The 17,783-nt window shown below is 28.6% G+C and overlaps 1 protein-coding gene across 1 annotated transcript in view; it reads right to left on the bottom strand.

Annotated features, from left to right (window-relative positions):
* LOC129958346 (attractin-like) overlaps window positions 1-17,783 on the bottom strand; it is a 142,505-nt gene that overhangs the window by 103,567 nt on the left and 21,155 nt on the right. Inside the window, exon 2 of the mRNA XM_056070767.1 lies at window positions 14,828-15,028. Coding sequence (XP_055926742.1) covers window positions 14,828-15,028 — 201 coding nt within the window. The remainder of the gene's footprint in view (window positions 1-14,827; window positions 15,029-17,783) is intronic.

Here is a 17,783-nt window from a genome sequence, read left to right as displayed (position 1 = left end):
TTATGAAAAACCCTCTATCATGGAAATCAGGTTGCAGGTCCAGAAAAAGGCTATCAGATCAAACTTTTAAAAATAATTTTTAAATTTAAAACATTAAACTTCCTCCAAAATATTCAAAAAACATGTAAAAATCTTGTAAAAATTTTTAAGGAGATAGTTTTTCGCCTCAACATAAAAATATTTTGTCTTAAACTATTTTAATTCTGTTTACTTGTGGCAAAATTATAAGTTAGAACATTTTAAAATTTAAATTTTAGTGGAACTTACTAAGGTTATTACCTCTGAAATCAAACCGTTTTTTAAAATATCTACCAAATATTTCCATTGGAAATCTATTTTAATATCCATTCAACTGGTTTTTAGTAGTCTTATTTAGTTTAATTCTTTTGGATAACAATTATAAAATCATAATTATCAATATTTAACAAAAATATATTTAAGCCCGCTTATTAAATTATATTTACTTATTTTACTTTCATTAAAACGCAATAAAATATTAACCATGACACGAGAAAAAGCAGTTTCCATCAAAATTCTTATATATTTATTTTTTAAAAACTGATCCCATTAAAAAGATAATTGTCCTAAATGTTAAATTTAGAGTTCAATGTAAGTTCTTTCTTCAATTTTTTTTAATAACATCCCTATTCAAATATCCGTCATATACCATAAAACAATCTTCTAACAAATTTTCATTTGGTAAATAAATTAATGTATTAATTTCCAAAATCGAAAGTTTATTGACTTTGAATTGAAATTCCAATACTTCTTTGCTACTGCTATGGATAAAGCTATAATCATTTTTAATTTTATGGAGAATAATTTTTAGAAACTTTAAAAAATATTTCCTCATGTAATAATGTTTACTATAGAAATTTATCAGAAATTTAACAGCAACGAGTCTGAATAAGTCAACATTTTCTTGTTCAATTCCTTTCTCTGACTAGTATTTAAAAGATATGTGAAATACAGAAAAAATATGCTAAAATGCACAACCCCACTTAGATACCCATATTGCTTTTAATGGTGGTACTTATGTAGGTGTTTGTCATAAAAGAGAAGAATTAAGTTCAAAGTTAATAGTTTCCCCACATATAAATTCTGTAAGACTCAAAAACTTCATTTTTCCAAAATTAAACAATTTTTTAATTTTATTTCTACAGTCTAAAAAGACTAAATTGGTAATGAAGAAAAGACTACAAGCCAAACATCTCACAAATGGATGATATACTCATGATTTCAATAGAAATATAACATATTAAAAAACAAGAGGTGAAAAGGTAAATAATAAACTAAATGTTTCAATAATTAAAAATAATATATAATTAAACATTAACTTCCATAATGATTCAAAATAAAATTTTAAACTATTTATTGCATAATAGGATGAAATTTTAATAAAACCTCATTATGTACTTTCACAAAACATTTTTTAAAAAATTTTGTAATATGCAGTTCCAGGGAGCTTTTTTTTTAATTAATACAGTATGTACATTAAATATGTTGCATTTATATTGCACAAAACAGCTGCAAACATCATATCCTATTTACATTTTTCATTTAGCCATTCAAAATTCACAGATGTACTTTCACATCAATTTGTCAGATAAAATCTAAAGTTTATTGTATTTTATATTAAAGTGTATTTTGAGTCATAAATATAAAATTAATCAAAATTAAAACAAAAATATAAAACAAAAGCAACAGATTTAAAATGAATAGCTAAAAAAGAATTAAATTACAATAAATATCAAATTACAACATAAATTTTAAATTATATGTATAGTAACCCTTTTTTTTTTTTTTTTTTTTACTCTTTAAACCCGCACTTGCAAGGGATTTTTTAAAATTAATACGGAATGTATATTAAATATTTTACATTTCTCATAAGACAACTGCAAAAGTTATTTTATTTTAAATACTCTTCTTAGCATCGTTCACGATTTTAGGGGCACGCTTATAACCCAATTATATTGATGATAAATTTAGTTATTGTTCAAAATTACTAATACAGTTTTTACTATATTTTACATTTAGATACAAATTAAAATCTAAATTTAACATGTAAAACAAAAAAAATAATACATACACAAAGGTGCAGAATAAAAAAAAAATCAAACATTATGTTACATGCTGGACAGCATTCTATATTATATATGAAATGATATCTTTTAATTTAATTCCAAATTAATTTCCTATTTTCATTCTAAATTATTCTCTCATTTCCTGATCCAAATTCCACCTTATTTGATTGTTTCTAATACGCGCTCTACAGCAGAGTGATAAAAGGTTACTGCGATACACTGGTCACCGGCAGGGACCTTCAACCGCATATCATGGAACTTTTGCTTACTGTGGAAGAATTGGGGGGACTGAAGATTAGAAATTAGAATGAAAATTGAGAAGACGAAAAGAGAAGACGAAGGGTGCTCTGTAGAGACCGTTGGAAGAGAAGATTTCAGCAGCCGCGAAGCGCTTGGGGACCAATCAGGAGAGGAATACTGGTAGATGTTTGGATGGAAATAAATTAAGTATTGAACTTTTCTGTTTCTGATGATACTTAGGAATTTGAATAGGAATTAATTCCTATTCAACCCTTTGAAGGGTGGTGGGATAAATTTTATCCCACCACCCATCTTTTTAAAGATTTTATTAAATAGACTTGTTTTTGGTTCTTCCGCCATAAAAATTATTTTAAGATATTTGAATTTTTTTATATTTAAAAAAATTCAATATAATTGAAAATTAATTGGAATATCTTAATTATTAATTTATGTCTTTTAAAATTATGAAATTATTTTTTTTATTTGTTGTGAAAGAAAATAGACTTTTAAATAAATATTTGCTGCAAAAAAAATTTTAAAAGATTCTATGAACTTAATACAAGACCAATTCTTTCATTAACTATTTCTTTTTTTAACTACTGAAATCGGGGATAAATTCGTCCTAATGCATCTCAGAGGTTTGTTGGACACCAGACAGCAGTACGTAAATTTGAGTACCAGTTCCTTTCAGTTTTCATTGAACATTATTATTAATTTAGATTAGTTTATTTTTATAGCTTTTTAATGGATACTCTATAAATTGCAATAAATAGTATATTAAAACTGTGACATGTATCATGAAATTTATATTATATATATTATAGCACAATAAAATAAAAGTATTTCGTAAAAATCTATTCTTTAAAAGTGCAAATGTATTCGTAAAATAATGTTACAAACTTGAATTTATTCAAACGGATTGATAAAATAGACATATTCCTATTTTTTGCAAATCTCCAGTATATAACGAAGTTTGCTGTTAGTTTTTAATTCTTTTCTCTTTAAACAAAATTTACTTCGTTTTCCCAAAATATCTGAATATCCCTTTCACTTTGCCATTTCCTGCTGCTTTTGAAAGTTTACGCTGCCTTCCCCAGGGCATACCCTATCGTGTATAGAATGTGATGTTTTCTAATGAGTGTCCACTAACGGGCTTTTGAATCTTTTTCAGAACTCAATAATTACAAAAACTTGTATTGACTGCACAACGAAAAAACCCAGGAGGATGGTAGGATTTTATTGATGGAATGCTAGTGACCGACAATTTTTTTTGAAACTTTCAAACATGACATCGATCAAAATTTTATAGCAGAATATAAGATTTGAGAATTGATTATGGGAAGATCTTTCTGTTGCTATCACAGTTACATATATTTTTCAGGCATTTGAAGAAAATAGGCATTTTCAGGCATTTGAAGAAAACCTCTTAAAGGGTTAACCATTTAAATCGTATTATATATATATATATATATATATATATATATATATATATATATATATATATATATATATATATATATATATATATATATATATAATGATGTTTTAAACTCTCATTGCAATTCTAATTAATTTCCAAAATTTTATCGTAGTTTAGCCCATATTAACTTCACTCTAAAATATCCTCTTATTTCCTGATCCCATTCTACTTTTTCTATTTAATTAATGCAACAGAAAGCTCTGTAAAAATGCTTTAGTCAGTTGTTCCCACGCTCCGAATGAAGGGATAAGAAATTGCTGACCTAAACAAATTCTTCTAAAAGATACTTATAATTCCCTTACCTAATTGGACGCGTGTAGAGAAATCCCTATCAAAATCTCACGGTATATAATACCAGTGATGAATAATTTATCCCTCATATGTTTCTTCTGCTCTTGTGTCGAGCTGTAAACGGACGTGCCTTGTCCGCGCGCCATATACATAAATCATGCCTCCCGGAATACAATAAAACGAAGTTAAAAATTCAAAGTGTCTTTCCTGTCTTCGGCCACGATTCTGCTTCATAAAGTGTGCGTGCGTGCGTGCGTGTGTGTGTGTTTGCATTATAACTTTGCAGTTACGTGACTGAAAGGAAGAGTATTGCTCACTCAGAAATGAAAAAAAAACACTTGCAACTGAATTAGAAATGAAATAAATACCTATATTACAAATCTAACAAGTTGACACAATTTTGAAGCAAATAATGAGTTCTGGTTAACGAAAATTTTTTTCAGCATTATATTTTATGATGGAAAAATTATTTACAATTGGGAAAATATCAATAATACAACTTTCTGATCTTCCTTTCCCTCTTTGAATGTTTTGCATTTTTTATTCATATTCTTGTTTTAATTTAACTTTAATCTGAGATAAAATTTTAGTTCGTTTTGACTGCCTTCATATTGTTTCAAAGACTTAATGTTCCATTTTCACAACCATATTATATAAATATTTATGCACACAGTAGTGTAACATCATTACAATCATCTATTTAACGGCCAGAATAGCCTCCTCTTGCAGTCAAAACAGGAAGTTAGTGGTGGGCATAGATTCGATGTGTGCCTGAAAGGTGACGACAGACATTTGTGATTACGAGAAAAAAGAGCATAACATAACTTGAGGCGGAGAGCATTTCTGTTTAATGCGCTAATCGAGATATTTTTACAAATTTTCACAGAGATTAAGATCTCGTAAATTTGCGTAGAATATGCGTTGTGGCTTAGCCAAAGCTGGCAAAAAAAAAAAAAAAATCTTTGGTTAAACTGCACTCCACTCATGGCACTAAAATATTTATATCAATTTATAATAAAATCGAAACATGAAATGTCTACAAAATTCAAGTGTCTAAAAGTGTAAAAATGTCAGTCATGAAAAAAGAGCAACAACGATGTAAGTATGGCACAATACTAAAAAAAGCGTGGCTAATATTTATATATTATTGTAAAAAACATTTTTTTTTAATTTAAAAAGGTTAACATGAGGAGTTTTGAAAAGCAATTCACACAAATAAGGGTGAGATTTCTGAAAAAATTTTAGACGCTAGGAAGAAATTCGTGGACATTCTACAAGAATGCGTAAAGCAGACCTACGAATGTTACGAATTGAGCAAAATGGTGCTGGTGCCCCCCACAAAAATCATGGGTGAATTGATTGTGACCAATATTTTTCTAGTAAACCGAAAAAGGGATCTGTGTTGGCAAGAAAGTAATAGACAATTTAATTGCCCTGCCAGCCTTTCATTTCCCGAAATTCCCACAAGTGCAGGGACCCAACATAAAATAATTTGAAAGCCTTCCAAGTAAAAATTTGTCATACAAGTCTAAAATATTGAAAAGAAAGGATGGCTGTGAGCATGTAAGGATGATTGAGATTCTAGAGCACACATTGAATCTGTAGATATTATAGAGTTATCTGCAGAATAATCTGAAATCAAACGATAAAAGCTTTTAAAATAGCAGTTACTTTTTTGCTGTAAAAATGGAGCAAAATGAATGAATTCTAGAAGCTAATAAAGAACTTAAACGATACAAGATCGAAACCTCTAGAACTCTAAAAACATTTGTGAAAACTGGTTTAAACTTACGGTATTTTTGACAATGACCAGCAATTATTTGCTGATAAATGATATCTGCAGTGCTTTGCTCGTCAAAATATTAAAAGAGATTGCAGTAATGGATACCATAAGATTTCCAAGGTGATAAGAGAAATGATTGCTGAGAAACTACATGCATCTTCTCTAGATGTAGTTCAGAAACTAAATGAGTCGTTTTTTTCAAAGAATGACAGTATTAGTGACAGACGAGCAGCCTGAAGACGTTGTAAAAAAAGGCTTTGATTAAAATTATAAAAGGGATGACCAGGGATTAATAAGATTTTTAATTAATAATGGAGAGACAATATCAGATGTGAAAAGAAAGTTCATTACATTCTGTATATAAACTCTGTACAGTTAAAGTTCAAAATGCAACAGAATACTATCGAAGAGCAGAAAGATTAATAGTATCTAGATTTTGGAGAAAACAGCGCCTTATAGAAGCTTAGAAATTGATTGAATCCATAGTCACGATAATAAAATTATTGCTCTGTATATGAGAAATAGCCCCAAGAGGTGTTAGAAAGAACTTTTAAGATATTCAAAGATCTTTCACATTTCTTTCTTTCTTAGTCAGTTACATGTGAGGCAATCGCAAACTTTTTATCAAAGATCAAACCCAAAAATTTAACTTCATCAAGTACATTCTCAGGATGACCTTTTATATGAATCGCCGATTCAGAATGGAAACTGTATTTCGTACAGAAATGTATTCATTTTTTCCCGAAAAAAAAAATGTAAATCCATTCTTTCTGTCCCAAACTGTGAGTTGATTCATTGCAATTTGAAGTTTTCAATAAAAGCCGTACTATCCCCAGTACAAGAAATACAGAGATCGTCAGCATATAAACAGCCTTACACAAATGAAGGCAAATGGTCTAAATCATAGTTAATTTTTTAAACAAAAAGAATTACATTCAAAACACTTCCCTGAGGGACGCCTTCCTCTGGTGCAAAAAGTTCAAAGAATTCTGAACCCAACTTAACTCTGAAAATCCTTAATTTCAAAAACTTTTGGATAAAGAGGCAAGTTTCCTATTAAATTAAATCATAGAGGTCTTTCAAGATGCTGAAGGGCCAAGTTGTGTTATAGACGTTTGCAATATCAAATAAAATTGTCACTTTTTACGGAGAAAAGCATTCCGCACATCAATTTCTAGAGTCAAAAGATTGTCTATAGTTCACTATTCATGCCTCAAAAGACTTTGAAGAATGTTCAGTATGCAAGCCTAAGACTAACAGTTTTTTCTAACAGCTTTCAAACACAGCAATCGGTCGGTAGCTAAGTTTATCAAGTTTCAGAAGGATATGACGATTGCTTCTTACCAGGAAGTGGGAAAATATTGTTTATGCCAAATTCTACAGAAAGAGTAAGTTTTTAAGAGACACTTCAGAAAGATGTTTAAGCATATCATAACTTATATCATCAGGTTCAGGTGAAGACCTGTATATACTATTGAGGCAAGTTTTAAGTTCATAGAGTGTTAATGGTCTTTATACGAGGTGTCTGTTGCAATTTGAATTCTATTGCTAAGTTAACCTCTCCTGGAAGTATAATAAAGTTTCATACATTAAGTCAACCAACAATCTTCCTATGAATTTGCATACAATGAATTTTCTAAAAGCGACTGTAATATAGAAAAGTTTTGTTAAAATTTAAGTTGCACAATTAAAGCACGATCAGAAGATAAATTGGGTGTTGATTTTATCAACAGAAAAATTATTGACGAATATACAAGATGTCTGGAGACGTTTCAATATGACATTAGTAACAGCGCTTTCAAAACAAGAAATGAAATGCATACATTTAATTATAAAAGCAAATTTTGTAACCTATTGTCATAAGCAAAATCATGTTAAGTCTAAATACTGGCATTTTAAAAATAAAAACGGAAATCAAAGAAAATATTCAAATAAAAATAGTCCTCCTGCCATGCAAAAGGACTATGAATCTCTTTTCTGCTTTCAAACGTAATTGAATGAAAGGGAAATGAATCATCAAAAATTCATTACTTCAAGTATTCTTCACTCGCCAGTCGAAACAAAGCAGAAAGTTCAGTCAATGATTCTAGTAGTAGATCTCGTACTTTTAAAGACAAACATTTCTTCAAAGAAATAAATTATAAACAAACGGGATCTGTGTTGTTGGAAATAGAAACAAATTTAGTATCAATAATATTTCCTCACTTTTGTTGATGACTATAGCTGGTTTATCGTTATTTTTTATCAAAAAACAAAAGGTGCAGTATTAACAAAACTAAAAGAATACACTGCTGTAACAGAAAATAAATTTAGGAGAAAAATACAACCATTAAAAACTGATAAGGGAGAATATGTAAGTAATACAATAGAAACACACTAACCGAACATGGTATACACAACCAACTAACAGTACACTACTGCCTATCTCAAAATAGAATTGCAGAACGTAAAAGCAGATCCTTGACAGAAATAATAAGATGTATGTTCTCAGAAGCCGTCTTGCATCAAATTTTGGGATGATGCAATGCATATAGCAACTTAACAAAAATGCATCTCAGCAAAACCAAATAAAAAGACTTTGAATTGGGGACAAAACGAAAACCAGATTTATCACAGATTAGTTTTCAATCGAATCTTTTGCTTACATACTGAAACCAAAGCACGGAAAGCTAGATGACAAAGCAGTCGAAGGCAAATTCGTGGGATATGATAACAGATCCAAAGGATATAGAATTTATATAAGAGACCATATCATGGTAAGCAGAACAACGAAATTCATTGAATATTCTTTTCCATTCGCTGTGAAAGAATTTCAAAACAAAGATAAACCAACAAAACAGATAACTGATCTAGAGATAGATCCCAAAATGGAAGAAGAATCAAATGCAAAGGCAGAGATTAATCAATGTAAACATGAAGCTGCTGAAGACCAAAAACATAATTCACTAACAGAACTAATCAATCCAGACGATCTAATAGAAAAACTAAAGGGATACCTCCTGAGAGATGCGCACTTTATGCGAATTCAGAACAAATTAAAGAACTAAAAGAATGAGAAGGCATTGAATGAATAAAAATAAACATGAAAAGCAAAAATGGATCGAAGCAATAAAAGAAGAAATGAAGACTCTTCAAATAAATTAGTGACACCACCATCAAGAAGAAAAATATCAGATGTAGATGAACTTTCAAAGTCAAATGCGACTATAGGAAGCAGTGAACAATAAAAATTAAGGCTAGTCGCAAAAGGCTTCTCACAAAAATTTGCGACTGACTTACGGCAAAACCTTTGGATGTGTAATCACATATAGTAAGTACTATGAAAGCATTTTCAGCTACAGTTGCAAATAAAAATATAAATATTGCACATGTTGATATAAAAACTGCTTTTCTACAAAGGAACCTAGAAGACGAAATTTACATGAAGTAACCTGATCGTTATATTGAACCAAGAGAGGAACAAAAAAATTTGTAAACTACTCAAGACCATTTACGGATTAAAACAGGCAGCAAGAGCTTGGCATATTACAAATGAAGAATCACTTGAAAACTATGGTCTTAAACGAAGAAATAAGATACATGTGTATTTAAATTAACTAGAAATGGAAATTCAGTGTATGTAATTGTGTACGTAGATGATTTGCTCATTGCTGGAAAAGAAGATATAAAAAAATCATTAACGAACTAGTAAATTAGTATGAACTGAAGAATTTTGATTAAGTAAATTACTGCCTGGGAATAAGTGCTGAAAAAAACAAAAGTTAAAAATTTTGCACTTAACAAAAAAAAATCGAGAAATTATCAAAACATTTAACCAAAAAGATGATAAACCAACCAATACTTCAATGGTACCAAATTATTTACGATTGATATGTTGAAAAACCATACTCGATATAGGCACTGCTGTATATATGAACTGTATCAAGACCTGACATAGCAGTAGCTGTCAACATCTTGAGTAGAAGAAATGAATGATCAACAGAAAAAGACTGAAACGCAGTGAAATAGATAATGAGATATTTGAAAACTACCGCTGAATTACAACTTGTTATCAACAACGATAAAAAGACAATCCTGATTGCCATCAGTGATACAGATTAGGCAAATGACAAAACAGAAAATCAAAAAGTGGAAATCTATTCAAGACAGATAATAGTCCAAAACAATGACTTTCGAGCCACACAGGCTGAATATGTTTCAGTCGCCAATGTTACTCAAGAAACTAAAAAAACTGATTAATCCAATGAAAGAATTGGATTTACTACAGTCTCTACCTGCACAATCTATGAGGACACTCAATTGTTTATAAAGCTGTCACAATCTGAAAAGTATCCTTCAAAACAAAACATATAGACATGAAATTCATAACTTGAAACACCTTAAAGTGACTGAGTGATCGAGCTAGAATATTGCCAAAGTAAGAACATGACAATAGATATCCCGAGAAAACCATTACCATGTCTACTTTTTGAGTATCACTGAACTAACTTGAAACTAAAAATTGTTTCTTGTCCAAAAACAAGTAGGGGTATTAGAGTTATATGCTTTCCTTTAAAGAAGAGACTGACAAACTTTTTATTATGCAGGACAGATAGCATTCTTTAATATAGAATATAATATAAAACTGTCTAATCACCTTTTTATTCACTTCTGCTTATGGCTTTTCATTTTGTGATGCAATATGCGTTTTTTTTATGCCCTTTCAAAATAATAAACTATGTTTTTATCATTTTAAAGTTGCAGTATGTCTTCATGCATTTATTAATAATTTATATTACTAATTATTACCATTTTAGATGCCTATCACCACTACACAAAATAGAAGGTGAGTGGATCCTTTTTCACATGTCTATCTATAAAATGTAATAAGGTTTACTAATGGAAAAATGAACTTTTTTTCCTATACTTTATTCTGATTAAAAAGGATGAGACAGTATGGACATTTGTGCTAGATAAAAGAGCCTTCATTGTGGACTGAATGCTTAAACATCACAGAGTACATTAATATCAAGTAACTACAGGATTTTGAGGATCATATTTGTTATTTAAGAGCAGCTGCATATTCTGCACCAAAGTAGACAAGTGATTTTGAATGTTTAATATTATACTTAAAAATTTAAATATTACCGAACTGAATAAGTGTAAAAATGTTTGTACTTATATTTAAAAAGTACTTTTATTGTTATATGTTGATGATATTGTTATATTTGGTATTGTTATATGTTGATCATATTGTTATATTTGGTATTGTTATATGTTGATGATATTGTTATATTTGGTATATCACAAGATGCTCCATGTTATTTCTCTATTGCAAAGCAAATTTCATTTTAATTTTGGATAGAATTCAGGAATTATTTTTAAAATTAATGGCCAAGATTTCATTAATCCAAAAACAATATATAGATAAAATTTGTAAAATATTTCTTAGTTTAAATATCTTCACTCTTCTTCATTTCCTATTGCAAAGGAGATTATTTTGACAAAATTAAGCAAATAAAACAAAACAGTAACTTCCATCAAATTCCAGAAAATTACTAAACTCCTAAACAGAGCTCTTTTACAATATTTATCCTTTATTGCAATCAGAACAAGGTCCAATTGAATATTTTATCACATTTTCAAGAACCATCTAGAATTAAACATTAAAATATTTTATTAAAGTTATTGGTATGTGATGCAAGAGAATTAAATTTATCAATATAAAATAAAAAATTAGTTTTTCGAATTTTGATTTTTTTTTTCTACTAACAGAAATGATGACTGAATGAATCTCTATAAATTAATGATTGATAAAATCCAATCATTCCCAATTTCTTGACAGACTTTCAAACATAAATTTGTTAGTCTGTATACTATAGAGCACACACACATATTATATATATATATATATATATATATATATATATATATATATATATATATATATCGAGAGAGAGAGAGCACATATCATTAGATGAAACTGAGAAGGCAAGTAAAAAAAAATGACTGTGAAGATTTAAATTTTGAATTTTCAGAATTACCTTTGATATACTGCAACAATCAAACTACAATAATTTTTTTACATTCATTTCCAAAAAAAAAAAAAAAAAACAAAGGCTGATAGCAGATAAAAAATATTACTGATATCTATCACTTTTCAACTTTTAGCTTATGGGTGGTACAACTGCTGTACCAGTGATGGTTAAAATTTCCTTCCCCCTGAGTAAACTTTCCAGCAATACTGTAGTTGCCCCATAAATTCATTCCCCTATTCTGTCATACCCCATAGGATCAAGAGATTTCTGCCAGCAGAAGTTTAAAATAAGTGTTGGTGAGTTCTCAGAGCCATGTTTTGGTGACTTCTTTTTCCAAAACAAACAGTTTTAAGATGTATGAAATGAGTAAACTTAATTTCATTCATGAATTATAGTAGACAGAATTTATTTGCTTTTTTTAACCAATTCCATAACTTTGTGACATTACTTTTCCCTTTCTAATACTAATCCTTAATAGTGAAAGCTCACCTACATCGAAAATTCATGCAGCTTGAAACTTTATGATGATGATTTCAGAAAAAAGAACTGAAAATATTTCAGAAATGAAGCAATTTACTTTTCACCATAATATGGTGACAACTATAATATGTTGAAATCTAATAATTCATACACAAATTACCGATTATATTGATTTATTCGCATGAACTAACATAGAAGTGATAATCAACACTTGCATAGCCAATTTTAAGTAAACCATATCCAATTTTACTCTGTTGAATTCTATTTTTAAAATTTGATCATTATTAGCATTTTAGAAAGTTTTTGGATAGAAAAATATATTTTTTAATTCAACCGACTATGTTAAATTCAAATTGCATGCTTCAGAAAAAAAAAGTTTTGAACTACATTAAATAAAAAGTATAATCGATTTTGTACAGAGGACATTAATATTGAAATATTCAATTATATTTTTAGGCTGTGAAATAGAAGAATAGTGTAACTTGTGTGATATACAAGGGAAGAAATGAGCATTTTTAAATAGAAAATGCAAGTAATTAGTCTTAGAATATTATACATAAATTGTACCTTGTTTATAAAAAAAATCGATTTTTTTTTTGAAGTATGAAAATAAAATGAAAAAATAAATAAAATTTCAATGTTGAAGTTTAAAAAAAAAAAATTATATGTTCAGCAATAACTTTAGCATTTAATACATTTCAAACATGTTCCAAATTCCAAAATAACTGCAGTGGAAATTTCTATTCATGTTATCTCTATAAATAAATGATTATAAATATGGTGAAGTTTTATTTAATTAGCACAAACAACTATACAGCAGAAAATTTCATTTAATTTACTCAGCATCGTAATATTTGATTTGATAGTGCTGCCTGCAAAATTAGTGAATTACCAATTTAGGGGGTAAATAAAATAAAACTGTGATACACAGCCATATCTAGGATCCTAACAAAGACAAAACCACAAAAGATCAACCTGTTTACTACGGTGGGGAAAGATAACACATTAAAGCTACGGGTGGTCGAAATTGAAGGGGCCATTTTCAAAAAAAAACAGGCAAAAGAAGAAGAAGGCATTTTTGAGTTTTTCTCTTTCAGGACTCAGAGGAATTTTTCAGTTTGGTTCCTGTATAACCTGGTTGAAAAAGGCTCTCTAGAAATACAATATGTTAATAATAAAAATAATGATGCAGATATATTTACCAAGCCCTAAACTAAATATGTAATAAATAAGATTTTAGAACTTTGTAATTGGGAAATTGCAATGAGAACTTTGAAACTGAACAAATTTTGACCTTTTGAAAATTACTGCATTTTAATCATTTCGTAAGTTGTAATGAAACTGCATTTTTGAGCACTAGTAAGGAAATATTTTCCATGAGAGGGCCACCTGCAGGAAATTAAGTTATACAATCATGCTAACATTTTCTCTTTCTTATCTGCATCTCATGAATAAAGGCATAATTTATGCACCAAACATTTGATTGGCTGTGACGTCAAATATCATAGTGTGCTTAAAGAATGTGTTTTGTATTTATTGTGTACTTTAAAAACTAATTTGGCAAGTTGGCTTGCAAGCGTCTGTGTTTAGTATTATCTTTTAACTAATGCTTTACATGTTCCTTTAGCAATAAATATATTTTGTAAGTACTTCAAATTCATGTTTCCTAACATCCACTGAACTTTGCTAATTTTACCATTACATATATTTTAATAGTTTTTTTCACTACTGAGTGTGCACCTTCTGGCTTTCCTTTGTCTATATAATAATATTTTTTCCCTTCTTCTGAATTTATTTTCCACTGATAGATAGTACTGAGATTTCTCAACTAAAGTTGCATGATGTAATACTTTGACTATACTTTGTGGCTAGTTACAACTTATTTGTAGGAATTTTGAATATTAATATTTCACTTTTTAATATTGAACATTATGCCCTCTTTCCAAAAAAATTCCTCGCCACACTACAACTTATCTTTTAGTTTTTTCTAATCAATGCTAAATAAAGTCTTTCTTCAGTATTCTTTGGGCATACTGTATACATCATATTTGAAGATTTTTTCTTTTTGCAATTTTTACTTGCTTACCTAAATTTATAGACTTGCTATTTATGCTACTGTATTTGAATTTCTATTCTGCTCTTTTTTTTTTTTTTCAGTAGTTTACTATATTTATATTTTTGCCTATTTATTCTTATTCTTCCAGAGCTTCTCAATTTCATGGGATGATTGGGTCAAGAAGGATCAGATTAAAAGCATTAGTTTGAATCCCTTTCTGAATGTGAGTTTATACCTTTGATAAAATCTACAGGCTGGATTCATTTCTATTCTTTCTAATCTCAACTATTTGATAATGCAAAATTGGTCTTTCTCTTTGGAGCCCATTGATTACTTTATCATTTAGAAATGTAATCTTATCCATTTCCAATAAACAAATTCACCTGAATCACTTACCTATATGCTGCTAATAAACGAGAAAAAACAGAGTCTCCATCAAATATATACAAGTGATCCCAACTGCATTCTGTTTCAAAATGAGCTATCTCCAGTCTAATTGTGCTATTGGGTGAATCACTTTCAATAAGCCATGTACACTGCATATCGACACTGTAATTACCTGTGCCATCTATAATGAATCCAGATGGCCTAGTTAACCTGAAATAAAAAAAATAAAAACTCAATTTTACTGGAAAATCTTCGTTTTATCACTTTGAATTCAGTTAGATTATAACTACAAAAGTTGAAAAATATTGTCTGCATGAATCTCAAATTAAAGATACTTATAATGACACCCAAAATTGGAATTATGTTCCATTCTTATTTAAATTTTGGTCAATTAAAATAGATATTAAGATGCATATTTTCTATGTGTGTGCCATTAATAGGCATACACTTTCTTTAAACTTCATAAAAAGTTTAAAAATTAAAAACTGATTGAAACAAATAATTGATGATTTAAAAGAAAATTTTAAAATATAAAGCCACAAAATCAAGACTCGTGCTTTTTTTAATTCATTTACAAAACTTATATTGAATGTCTAAAAATATTTCATATTTGATACTAAAAGAAGAAAACACTCATTAGAAAGTTGAAAAGATAGCTGCCTTTTAGCTACTTTTTTTAAAAATATGGGGTTCAGAAAAAAACTGACTGGTGAGAGAAAACTTATCATTAAACTATCAAATGAAGGGAATTCATTAAAAAAAAAATATTCAAATATACATTCAGAGATTTACAAAAAATAATTGCACAATGAAAAATAACGCTGGAAGAAATTGAAAAAAATGTGTGAACACAACATCAGAAAATTTATACAAAAAATAAAGATCAATCGCAAAATAAATGCTCCAAATTTTTCTAATGTTGGGTCAATCTGTCTCTGAAGAAACCTTTTAAAGAACACTAAGGAAAGCAGGCTATAATTGCAACAATGCTCAAAAATAGTCCTTTAGTAATAAAAGGAATAGAAATGAGCAACACCAATTTGCCAAAAACTACATTTTAAAAATAAAAAATAAAAATCTGGAATGAAGTTATTTTTATAGATGAGAGTACATTCAATATTTTTGGAAGTTATGTTCATCATATGGTATAAGCCAAATACTGTTGGCAATTTGAAAAACACCCAATTCTAGCTGTGAAACAAAGGAAGATCAGTCAGCAATAGTTTAGGAGTATCTGGCATCATCAAGGGGACACAAGTCTATATTTTGATGGAATTAGGGACAAAATGATACATCTTAATATACTGAAAAATAATTAATATTAAATCAGCACTGGAATCAAGGTTCATATTTCAGTAAGATGGTGATTTTAAACATACAACAGTAAAAAAAAATGGATGACTGCTGAATCATAGTTGAAATTAACTTTAAAAACAAAACCTCAATATCATGCCTTAATGTTATAAAGAATTTACAGTGCCATCTTGAAACAGCTGCACAAAACATCAAATCATTAATAAAGATAATTTAAAGCATGTATTGCTAAAAGAAAAAGAGAAAATTTCTGCTGAAACTATCAAAAACATTGAGGATTATTAAAAACAGTCATGTACGATTACATGCAAAGAATTATTAAAAACAGTCATTAAAGCAAAAAGATATGCTATTAAATATTAAATACATGTTTATTTATTTTTAGATAAGAAAACATCCAGCTGTACTCTTAGTTTTACATGATCAGGTTTGGAAGTTTATATTTAATTATAAATTCAAATTACTCAAATCAATTATCATTCATCAGAAATAATGAACGTAAATGTCAAACATATATGTTTAAAAGTTAAATTATCTCCTCTTATTTAATACTCTGCTTTCATTCTTAATTTGAATTTTCATTAAAGTGTGCCCTAAATTACAGGTATTATTGTATAAAATTAAAACATTGCTATAATCTTCAACTAATTTTCAATTCATATATATATACACACAATATAATAAATAAGCATTAAGATATTAATGCTTATTACCTTTGAAAATCTATCTTAAATCTTTACATACAAATAAATATACATATAACATAATACATCTAAATACATAACAAAAATATGTAAGTTCTCAAAAGATAATAACTGCACTAAGTTGCAAGATATGAATTAAAACATTAAAGTTGAGCAGAATCTTCTTCAACAGCAGCCTGCTATTCATCATCATTAATGACATATGGCCGCCCTTGTGGCTCATATTTAAGGGACTCATCGCTGGAAGAAATTTTTCTAAACCACCTTTGGGTGGTGTGAATGCTGACAGAACCTCCTCCGAAAGCCTGGCATATTTTTTGAGCCATTTGCACAGCATTTGTTCCATCACAGCACAGCCATCTATTGTGTATTGCGTGCAACATTCTTTAAATATAGTTTCAAAAAACGACATAACTTTTTTTTTTTTTTTGGGGGGGGGGGGGTACTTGATAGAATAATCGGAAATTGCTTTAATATTCAGAAACATTGTTTTATTTGAGTGTTGGTTATTTTTTTTTTTTGTTCATTTATATTAATGATAATATATAATGGCATTTTTTTTTTTTTTCTTTTATTTGGCCATGTTTCCTAATTGAACGAAAATTGGAAGATCTTTCCTAAAATTTTTAATGTACTGCAGTATTATTCTTCCATAAATAAACTTACACTCCTTAATATTTGTTATTCGTGTTTTACTCATTTCAGAATTACTATTTTTCATCTCTTTCCGATTTTTGAGAAATAATAAATTGTATGAAAGTCTCTAATTTTAATTATCTAATATATCTATTGAATTAAAATTCTAGTGCATATTTAAATTAAATCTGCCAATAATACTTTAAAAATAAAAAATAACAAGTTCTGTTGTTCACATACAGAAATCATTTTTCAAGAAATTAGTCTTCAGATTTTGAATTCGAATTTTATTGAAACTACTTAACTGTACC

The sequence above is a fragment of the Argiope bruennichi genome, chromosome X1 (assembly GCF_947563725.1).
Source record: "Argiope bruennichi chromosome X1, qqArgBrue1.1, whole genome shotgun sequence".
In the NCBI taxonomy this organism is placed as follows: Eukaryota; Metazoa; Arthropoda; class Arachnida; order Araneae; family Araneidae; genus Argiope; species Argiope bruennichi.
The sequence above is the reverse complement of the archived record's forward strand: the minus strand, read 5'-3'. Positions and strand labels throughout refer to the sequence as shown.